Here is an 11311-nt window from a genome sequence, read left to right as displayed (position 1 = left end):
CTTCCCAGCACATTTTGAACTGCGTAGCGATCGAGTTATCCTGCGTTGTGTGTGGGGAAAATAAACATCAACATGGCAGATGTTGAAACGGCTAAAGAGGAACCACAGGAGGAGGAAATTTCTGAATCAGTCAAGTCGGAACCCGACGAGACATCTGAAGAAACACCCAACGGTGTGAAAATGTGAGTTAAAAAGTTGTAATATTGTCTGGTCCTTCTGCGTCGCTGTTAGCTAGCTTAGCTAAAATGGAGTCCTTGAATATTAGCTATTGTTAGCAAAGAATCCTCCAATCTCTTGTAAGAAATTAAACGTCGAAGTATATGTGTTAAATTTAAATATAATGTAAGACTTTCAGGTATATATGCATTTCCATAAACTGTGGCCACAATGTTACAAGGCTGGTGCAATGGGTCATTCTCGGTTAGGTGCTACTCTCCATTGTGTTGTGCTTTCATATTTAGCTAAAGCCAACGAAACTCTGAAATTCAGCGCTAGTAATCAACAAGCCAGCCTTACTTTAATTAAATTAGTTAGGTTGACCACAAGCAAAATAAGCTGTGCGTTTACTAGTTAGCAACCTATTCTGATCTTAATGCAATTGTTCATGGCCATTGCGCTTTGCTATGCTAACAAACCTGCGGTTAGCTGCTAATGGCTCGCGCTGTTGCACAAAAATTAGACCGGCTCAATACATTTAAAGTGCTCTATACGCATTAAAGTATGCGTTCATTTAAAATGTGTGCTGTATTTTCATAAGGATTTATAAAATGTCACATTTGGTTAAAATCCTCATTATGTTGGTCTTTAGCGAAATCAGAAGTTGCATGAATACTTTTTCTTATAATTTGTTCATGCATTCATCTTCTCACGTAGTTGTCATTTACACGCAAAGAAATCCAAAGTTTGTCTAGCACGTATGCATGCATATTGTTGGCTATTTTAGAGGATATTATTATTATTATTATTGTTGTTGTTATATTATTATTATTATTATTATTATTACTTTAGATCCATATTATAGAGTTTTTATGTATGTATAAGGTTAAAAAAGGTATAAATTAAATTTGTAAAGCAAATCACAAAGGATGAGTCTGTTATTACAAACAAATTTATTAAGGGTAGATTTTTAATTTGATGCCCCAGTGATCTGTGGAAGATGTTTAGAGATGTTGACCTGCACTTCTCTGTATTTTGTAGGGAAGAAGAAGGCAAGCCTCCCAAAGAAAAGCTTGATGGTAAAGAGAAATCCTCTGGAGGCAGAAGAGGAGGCCGCTACCATCCCTACAAAGACAAACATGGTGGAGAAAAGAAGGGTGCTCATAGGAACAGAGTGTTCATCAGCAATATCCCATATGATATGAAGTGGCAGGCAATTAAAGATCTAATGCGTGATAAAGGTAATGTACCCAGTGATGGGTATGGCGTCTTTCCCTCTGTCTCTCTCTTCAGCTGAAAAGAAGATTTTGACCTTTTGTTCTGTTTTGTTACAAGCTTGAACGTCTGCTTCTAATGGCAGCTAATTTGTGTGTAGCTTTTGTGGATATACTTAGTGCAGATATTAAGGAACCACCATATTGTGATTTAAGGTTATTGGAGTTTTAATTCTTTTATTTATGTATTTATTTTTGGATGGGCACCAATTTAGCTTGGGCTGATATGTATGTGAGGAAAAAGTAGGATTTATGTAGTTACATTGTTACTTGTTTTAATGGATTGTCAGCTCCAAAATGTAACCTCAATCCAGCAAGGAATATTTTGATTGTTGAATGTTTTTGTTGCATCTGAATTAAGGTGAATCTTGCTAGTATCAATGAAAAATATTCCAATGTTTTACTTTATGAAATACAGAGTTCCCAAAAAAGATATTTTGAAAGGTCAAAGGACAGCTTAAACATCTCAACTGCCTTGAATGGAATTTGTTGCTAAACTGATCACGTTGAAGTCTTTTGATTTGAATTTTGAAATCCCCAGGTTTAATATAGCTGTGTTTTTGTTTTTTGCTGTTTTTGTTTTTATTTTTCTGGCCTTGGCCTTTGGGTGTCTCAGTCACTGCCCAGAAAGGCATGGTGTTGTCTGGTGGGATGTTGGTCTGGGCTGGCTGTTGATCAATGGGGACATCTCCATCTGTAGCTGTATTGCCAAGGCCAGCGGTGATTTGAAGACTTGGTGACTTAAATTCCTTTGTTCTTTTGGTATTTTCCCTTTGTATGTCTCATGTAGTTGGTGAGGTTACATACGTGGAGCTCTTTAAGGATGCTGAAGGAAAGTCAAGGGTAAGTGATGTGGCCAAATTGCTGCACGAGGTTTTAAATGCCCTCAGCAGGCTCTCAATAATGTAGTGCTCTTTTAGGCTCTGATCCTTTGGGTTAAATGAACTGGAGACACTATAGGTTGTGTTTAGAGCCTGAAAGATGGCTAATGATTGATTTTTCATTTGAAAGGGAGATGTCCTGTTGACTTTTGGAAATGTAGCCAATGAACTCATCTAAGAGTATCCTTTTGCTTTTGTTGTTGTCATTTCAATTGGTTTAAAAGTTTGTTTGTTTGGCCATTTTCCAAAGGGAAATGCGGGGTTGTGTGATTGGTCTTATTGATTGACCCTCATGTCTCAAAATTTTATTTTACAATTCTGTTATATGGCAAAGCTTTCTGTTTAATGGAACAAAGCAGTTGCAAAAGACCACGTAGTTGTTTTTGTTATGTCTTTATGTTAAATGGCAACAAATGATGCAATAGATTTAAAGATGAACCACACAATTTTTCTCTTAAAGTCACAACTTGTTAATCCTAAACAATGTACTAAATACATTTGTTGTTGCTTTTTTCATCTAATCAATGTCCAGTTCAAAACCTAAATATTTTCAGGTAAAATAATAGAATGTTTAAATATTACTGACAAATGTGTTTGTTTTTTTTGGGTTTTTTTTAACCGTAACCTTTATATATTACTGTTTAGATATTTTTCTTCTTATAATATCTTTAATTATTAAGAAATGTGATGTTTGTTTGTTTTTGTTTTTTTTCAGCATTTTTTCTTGTTTGCAGTAAAGTTAAAAACCAGCCGGCTCAAGCCAGCAGGGAAAATATGGCCAACATGCATAAAAATCATATTAAAAACTAGTTGAGATGTTATATTATGTTTTTGTTTGTAATATCTTGTTTTTAAACTGTATTTTGTTCCCTCCTTCTGTGACTCCTGAACTCCTGTGATGCCACCTTCGTAGGGGTGTGGGTAAGAAACCCTATTTTTCTCAAAGAAAGAACTTTTTGTTTTTATATGTTGTGCTCGCATTGACTCATGTGGCGTCTCCGTTTGCCTCGTTCAACAGTGTGGTGGAGTTCAAAGATGAGGAGTTTGTGAAGAAGGCAGTATTAACTATGAATAAACATGACCTGAGTGGAAGGCCACTCAACATCAAGGAGGTGAGAATCATAGATTAAATTTAGCTGTTCTTTTTTTTTAAAGAAAAGCTGATCTTATGTTGTTATTTTCTGTTGATTGTGGGCATATGAAGCAGTCATAAAAAGATTGTGGTGGTAACCATGATGTAGCATTGTTACATTACATATGTTTTTGTTAACATGAGATCTGAAACTATCCAGTGATGTACCACCAAATTAAAATGACACTGTGGATTTTTCTAGTTTTAGTTGTTTTTCTTAAATGTTATCACAAATTTAGCATTTGTGATAATGTAGAATATTGATTAAATGGTAATGTTTTCTATTTAAGGACCCTGATGGAGAGCATGCCCGCCGTGTGTTGCAACGCATGGGAGGGGGTCAACAGGGAGGCCGTGGGCAGGACATGGGGCCTGGTGTGATGAACCTCCCGCCCTCCATTGCTAACAACCCTAACATCCCACCTGAAGTCATCCATGCACTGGAGGCTGGGCGACTTGGCAACACTGTGTTTGTAGCTAATGTAAGGAAATGTTATTAAACATTAATTACCACTGTGCAATTGTAGACATCTGCATAGCAGACTCGTATACATAGTGAAGGCTTTAAAGTAATTTAATAGCTTGGCACCAGAGATTAGTATTACTAATTAAATATTTGACCAGCTGTGAAATACATCCACAATCATATGTTTCTACAGGATTTGTGCCAGTCTGTTTTAAGCCTGGCAGCCCACCGGAGTTTAATGGACCTTCAACTGGGCCTAAACATTGTGTAATTTAAAAAACAAAACAAAAACGTTTTTTATGATATGTGTATATGCTGTAGCTACAACTGTTTAGCAAGCAAATCCACTTTCACCATTACAGTTACCGTTAACTGTTTACACACAAACATGTAATTTAGAATTATTGTTGGGGGAGGGCGGTCAACCTGGAGAGAACCCACACAGGCACTCGGAGAACATGCAAACTCGACACAGAAAGGCTTTAGCTGGCCGGTGAATTCAAACCCCTTTTTGTTGTGAGGTGACAGTGCTAAACCCTGCACCACTGTTCTACCCCGACCAAAAGAGTTAGTAGACCCCTAAGTAAGCAAAAATAACTAGAATAACTACTGACATACGGTAGTATTGTTTTAACTCCTTTCATGTGATATCCATCCACTAATGTTTACTATTTACCATAAGCAGTAGTATAATCCACTTTACTTTGTCTTCGTACTGAAAATGGGAAATGAACTCCCCACTGTACCACCGTCACCACCCTCCATAAGAGACGGCTACAAAAGCTCTGCTGTGCCATCTTTACCACACAGTGTGCACAGTATGGCTGTCACTGATATGGAGGTATAGCAGTTTCCAAATCTGTGTAGTAATTTTTTTTTTTTCTGTTTATTAAACTCACTGGTGTCTTTCTGTTGTTCAACAGCTGGATTTTAAGGTGGGGTGGAAGAAGTTAAAAGAGGTGTTTAGTATGGCCGGTGTGGTGAAGCGAGCAGATGTAAAGGAAGATAAAGATGGCAAGAGCCGTGGGATGGGAACAGTGACTTTTGAGCAGTCACTGGAAGCTGTGCAGGCCATTTGTATCCTTTATAATTAAGTATTAATTAAAAAAGAAACAAAAAGAGAAAAAGAACTTATTCTGTACAATATCTACCACAGCATTCTCCTTGATGTTGATTCCAGCCATGTTCAATGGGCAGATGCTCTTCGACAGGCAGATGCACGTAAAAATGGTACGTGTGTGTTGTTTTTGTTTGTTAAGTTACAATGTGCTTTAAGCTATGCAGAGGATGTGAATATGTGGGCAAAGAAAAATGCTTGGTCTTGCAGGATGAGAAATCTCTACCTGCTGAAGACTTCCGGCAAGTAGAAAAAGCACCTCAGTTACCACGTGAGTTTGCTGTTATTCCGTCATCATAACCGAAAAAACTTAATTAAAAAAAAAAGTTTTATTATCGTTAATCAAGTAAACGCGTCTTACCAGAACAGGAAGTGAACAGCTGCATTTTAACAAGATGGTGTGTGAGTGAATAAATAATTTGTTCACCAAAATGGCAGTGCGCCTTTAGTATGTATGAAGTATGTCTTGAGCAGTTCTTGTGGTTGGAGACAATACAGAAGGAATTTTTCTTCTTTGTGTAGGTGGTCTAGGTGGTATTGGCATGGGATTGGGGCCAGGAGGTCAACCCATCAATGCCAACCGCTTGAGTGGTGGAGGCGGCATGAGCGCTATGGGACCTGGAGGTCAGTCACCTTTTGAGATATTAGGTTTAAATTATATTCAGTACAAAGTGTGTCATATATATGCCGAGTTGCAACAGTTTGTCTTTACAAGCCAATATTTATCAGACAGAATTACATTTCCACTAGCTGATCATCAAATTAGGGTCTCAAGGCAATATTAACGGTGTTCAAGTTAGACTGACATATATGCAACATACCAGTGTCTGTTTTTCTATTAGCCTCGATGTGCAAAGAAATGAAATGAGCAGAACTCTGTCCAGATAATATTTAAGCGCTGTTACGATATTCCTTTGTCTTTGCCAGGTATGGATGTATCAGGTTATGGTGGAATGAACAGACTTGGGGGAGGTGAGCGTTTTGCTACCTATGAGTTTCTTTCCTGTTGAATGACCATGGTTACCTGGGTGTTAACAAAGGAGATTTCTTTTTTCTCTTCTGCTTTTGATAGGAATGAGTAGTGCAAGTGGAGGCTTTGGAGGCATGGACAGCATGGGCAGTATGGGTGGCTTTGGAGGGAGGGACATGGCACCAGTTGGCAGAATGGGAGGTAAGTCTGTGTTTTACCCTCAGTGGGCCAAAAAAATCAGGTTTTCTTGTTTGTTATTGGTAACTAATGTGTCATCTCGTTTTATTGTTGATTTTTTTGTTTCTCTTTTGTTGTATTTTTGGCGTTAAGATATGTACCGATCAGGAATGGGTGGAATGGATCGGGACTTTGGGCACGGTGACATGCCAATGAATCGAGGATTTGGGGATTCTTTTGGAGGAATGGGTAAGTTATACTCTCACTTCAGTGAGGCTGTGAGTTCTACTGCATCGTGGTATAATCGGATTTGCATCAACTTGCACTCTTCTTTAGGTGGAGGCTTTGGAGGAGGCATGGGCAGTGGTGGCATGGGGCACATGGGAACTGGATTAGGCACAGGTTAGGAAAAAAAAATCTTAATACACAGTGTTTCCAATTATCATTTTTATAGCAGTTCTTCGGTAATTAAAGGTACATGAGACTCCATAACAGAACTCTTACTTAAAGTTTGGGCTGCCCCCAAATCATCCTTTCCTTCCAGTAGCTAATATATTTAGTCTTTTCCAAGTATGACCCTTTTGGTAAAATGTAACTCTTTTACTTGAATTTAAACAGTGTAAATTGATAAACATGGAAAAATTAAAAAATGAAACAAAATTAACAGGATTTCCTGCTATAACATAAGTAACATCTCTCATATCATGCTTCCTACCTGTTTAAAGCAGTAGCCTTGTTGTTGCTGAATGTTTGCTGGTAAGCTTTACAATGATGTGGGAAGCATAGAGTCATCATCTTTGCAGCATTGCATAAATTGGGGCTCTGTTTTCTTTCTTACAGGAAAGGATAACATTTGAATAGAGAAACAGAAGCTTAGATCTTTATGGCTGATTACAGCAATCTAATCTCCTGAACTGTCATACACTTAGCAGTGGGTGTGGAAACGTGTGGTCATGGTTGTCACACAGATTAAGAAAGTAGTGTATTAATACCTCTTACTTATTAAGAGTCACAACAGACTCAGTCACCACATGCATTTTATTTTTGGTAAGATAAATAAAGAATAAGATATAAAAGTTTTCTTGTATGAATTAGATTACTCTAAAACAGTGAGGAGTTAAAGAAAAATAGAAGAGTTAAATTCTTTCTTTGTGTGTGTCACTCATATTTGTGGAAATGTATCGTATTTATGGGACCTTAAGGCGCACTGTCGACAAACGGGTCTATGTTCATACATAAGTCGACCGCATTATAAAGCGCATTAAACAAAACAAAACAGTCAGATAAGTCAAACTTTACTCAACTCATTCCTCTTGCTTCCTTCACTTCCGTACCATCAATTCATTAATGTTGAATTCTCTGGTAGCTGCTCTATAAACACCAGAACAACAGTATATGTTATTCTAGTGTTTTTCTAGTTTTTGCTATGTAACTTTGCACTGTCCGCTTTATGCTGTAACAAATTTCCCTCGTGTGGGACTAATAAAGGTTATCTTATCTTACATTAATGACTAACCTCATATTGTGCCTGGAGTATCTCAGTTGTTTTCCTCCCCTACTGAAGTTTGGTCTGTTTACAGCTATTTTCCATGCGATTGCATTTGTCAAAAAAAAACATTGGGAACTTTTATCAAGTGGAAAAAGGTTAGCGTTCATTCTCCAGGTTCACTGTTTTATGCTTGGGTATGCTAACATAGCGGTGTCGCTAGTGATCACTAGCACAGCATTATATACCATCTAGCCCAACTTCAGTAATCCTACTAACGTCACTATTGTGTAGTTTTCTCTCTACATTCATGTTGGAAGTGATAACAGAGCTGTACGTTTGATTTTTTTCCAGAAATCTTTCAGTCAGAACCTGATATATCATGTTTAGGTAACTAGCGAAACCAGCGAGCTAACTATCTGCTAACTTCTAACTCCGTTTAATTTAATAAATTCTATTTTCTTGGATGCCTGGATGTTAAACTTAATTGTTAAACCTGGTAAAGCAGCAACGCTGATCATTTTATTAAAGATGAAAGAATTTAGAAAGTTTTTAACTCTCAGTGATGCTGCAGTGTTCGTTTGACTTTGGGACCTGAAGCGGATGGAGTTTTGGGCCCACTGTGTTATGCTTTGTTATGCTAACATCTCTGTGTCGCTAGCGATCACTAGCACAGCATCATATACCAGCTAGTCCAACTTCAGTAACCCTACAAACGTCACTGCTGTGTAGTTTTCTGTCTTCATTCATGTTGGAAGTGATAGCAGAGCTGTATGTTTTATTTTTGCCCAGAAATCTCTCAGTCAGAACATGCAAATCATGTTTAGGTAACTAGCGAAACTAGCGAGCTAACTATCTGCTAACTTCTAACTCCGTTAAATTTAATAAATTCTGTTTTCATGGATGCCTGGATGTTAAACGTAATTGTTACACCTGGTAAAGCAGCAACACTGATCATTTTATTAAAGATGAAAGAATTTACACAGTGTTCGTTTGGGACCTGATGCGGATGGAGTTGTGGACCCAGATTACTATGAGCCGTGAGGCTCCTGATTACGGTAGCCATAACGCTCAGACAATCCATCAAGCAGTGCGGCTTCGTAGCTTAGTCCTACTAAAACATTTTTTGACTGATTTTTGAGCGCTGTGTACCACATAAAATTGGTTCAAGGTCAGTAAACACAGCCAGAATTCATAGATAAAGCGCACCAGATTATAAGGCGCACTGCCGATTTTTGAGAAAATTAAAGGATTTTAAGTGCGCCTTATAGTGCGGAAAATATGGTACTTGGAGAAAAGACATGCATTTTGAAGACCAAGAAAAAAACAGCAGAGGGTCATGTGCCTGGCTGGCCACAGCAACCCACAGAGAAAATATGCACTTTCTCTGTTTCATGTATGCCAAAAAACCCACACAAACCTGAAAACCTTTACAGTTACAGTGTAAGGCGGAATCTATGATGGAGTTGTCAAGTTTTGGTTGACCAGCCTTATGGTATTTTTCCATTTCATCCTGGGCTTGTTTAAATTATTCGACTGAAAGTATTCAGAACACTGCTGCCTGTACCATAGCAAATGCTATAGTATTTATTTTCCCAGAGATCGGCAATTACTTGTTAGAGACCAAAAAGGGGTATAGTGGTTTGTCAGTAGTTAAAATGTTTTCTTTTCACAAAAGAATGAAGTTTTCCTATTGATTCTTCGTGCAGTGTGGTGACTAATTATTTAAACTGGTACAGAGTCTGCACCCACTGTATAAACAGTGTCATGGCGACATTGGCTTCTGTGATAGCAAGTTCGGAAGTGGAAAATCAATCCTCTTCTGCACTGTTTAGATACACTTTGGTTACATTTTATTAGAATAAGTTAATAAAAAATCTATTCATAAAGCGGTGCAAAGTGTTTTTAAAGTCCCAGTTCACAGAAATCTGTCATGAGGCTTTGTAGTTCTGCAGCAGTGCAGGAAACTGCAAACATGACCCTGTTAAAACCTAACTGTGCATTAGGTTAAATTGTATTGTGTGCGCTTCTGTGTTTGTGCTCAGGTGGGGGAATGGGAAATATGTCGATGGACCGAATGGGCTCCAGCTTTGACCGTTTGGGAATGTCAGGAATGGACATGAACCGTGGCTTTGGTGGCTATGGCGGCGGGGGGCCGGGCCACATGGGTGGTGGCATGTCGGACAGAGGCTCAGGGTCCAAAGCAGGTTGCCAGATATTTGTGCGAAATGTAAGCAGAAATAAAACCATGTTCATTTATTCTGATTTGCAGAGCTGTTACATCTGTGGACATCCTTATCTTCCTATACAGTCAGTTGTAATAGTAGTCATAGTGCAAGCACTATAGTATGTTGCCACTCAAAGTTTAAAATGTTAAAGGGGCATTCAAAGGTCCAGGTTTAGCAAACACTTGTGTTAGAATTTCTTGTAACCCCCCCCCCCCCCATCATTCCTCTTTTGTTTAGATGTGTTCTCAAGACATTTGTGTATCTAAATTTACTGCTTCTTTAATCAGTTCGCTGTGCTAACATGAGCAGTTAAACTTTAACGTGATAAACGTTCATTAGATGTCATTAAATATATTGTTGCTGGGCCTTTGATTGGATAGCTGCATAAGCACACAAAGTTATTAATAATATGTGGTGTGCTTTGATGAATCGTTAATTTTTGCTTGGAGGATTTATGATCAGTTCAATGTCATCTTTGACATGTTTGATTGCTGTACAAAGATCCAGCTGTAAATGTGTTAATGCTGACTAATGTAATGACTGAAGTATATTTTTGTTTTATAGCTGTCCTATGATTTGACATGGCAAAAACTGAAAGACAAGTTCAGTCACTGTGGTAAGTGTTTCGCTTATTATAGACCACTGAATTAAATATTCTCTGTTTAATTCATGAACCACTGGAGCACTTTTAGCATTTCACCACAATTGATTGCTGAAAACAAAGGCCAAAATCTAAGATTTAATCAGCACTTTGTTAAAGATTCTGCTTTCAAAATTCAGCCGTTGCTCGTTCTTTTCTGCTACAGGTCAGGTAATGTTTGCAGAGATCAAGATGGAGAATGGAAAGTCGAAGGGATGCGGAACGGTGAGATTCGACTCTCCAGAGAGTGCCGAGAAGGCCTGCAGGATGATGAATGGAACCAAGATAAATGGCCGAGAGGTGGACGTCCGTATTGATCGAAACGCCTAGATCCTTTGTAGAAGTGAAGCTAACACGTACACATTCAGTCCCCTTGCCAATGATCTTTTGTTTTGTTTTAAAAACACAATTACTTCATATCTTCACGTGTATACTGTTTCTTTCTTTCGTCCTTTTTTGTTTAATGTAAACTACATAGCTATTTTGTTTTATAAACCCTTTTTAATTTGTGAGACAGTTTATTTGACCAAATAAAGTTTGTAATTTTTAAACTTGGTGGTTGTAAATTCTCCTGAGATCAAAGTCTCGAAGTTGTTCTTCATTGTGTAAACTTTTGCTGTAGTTCTGCCCCCACCCTCCAAGAACAGTGTTCTACATTGGCAACTTCAAATCTAAAAAATACCACAATAGTCCACAGATGAAACTCAGTATGAGCTTATTTTATAGGAACAAAAGAAATTCAAGTTTTGTTGGGTTTGTTCTGGGGGTAGATTAGTGTCTAAAG

General features: G+C 38.0%; 1 protein-coding gene across 1 annotated transcript; it reads left to right on the top strand.

Moving 5' to 3' along the window:
• myef2 (myelin expression factor 2) lies at positions 1–11078 on the top strand. Its single transcript, XM_006793921.2, has 17 exons — positions 1–182; positions 1198–1397; positions 2221–2273; positions 3225–3232; positions 3330–3423; positions 3734–3925; positions 4833–4986; positions 5090–5139; positions 5237–5297; positions 5549–5650; positions 5954–5998; positions 6099–6197; positions 6327–6422; positions 6510–6575; positions 9705–9889; positions 10452–10503; positions 10694–11078. Exons 1-17 carry the CDS (start codon positions 73–75, stop codon positions 10855–10857), a joined length of 1731 nt encoding a protein of 576 aa, XP_006793984.2. The 5' UTR covers positions 1–72; the 3' UTR covers positions 10858–11078.
• Positions 11079–11311: the final 233 nt, after the last annotated feature.

The sequence above is a fragment of the Neolamprologus brichardi genome, chromosome 1, assembly GCF_056152115.1.
Source record: "Neolamprologus brichardi isolate AB-2024 chromosome 1, ASM5615211v1, whole genome shotgun sequence".
NCBI lineage: Eukaryota > Metazoa > Chordata > Actinopteri > Cichliformes > Cichlidae > Neolamprologus > Neolamprologus brichardi.
This window is presented reverse-complemented; position numbering and strand designations above follow the sequence as displayed.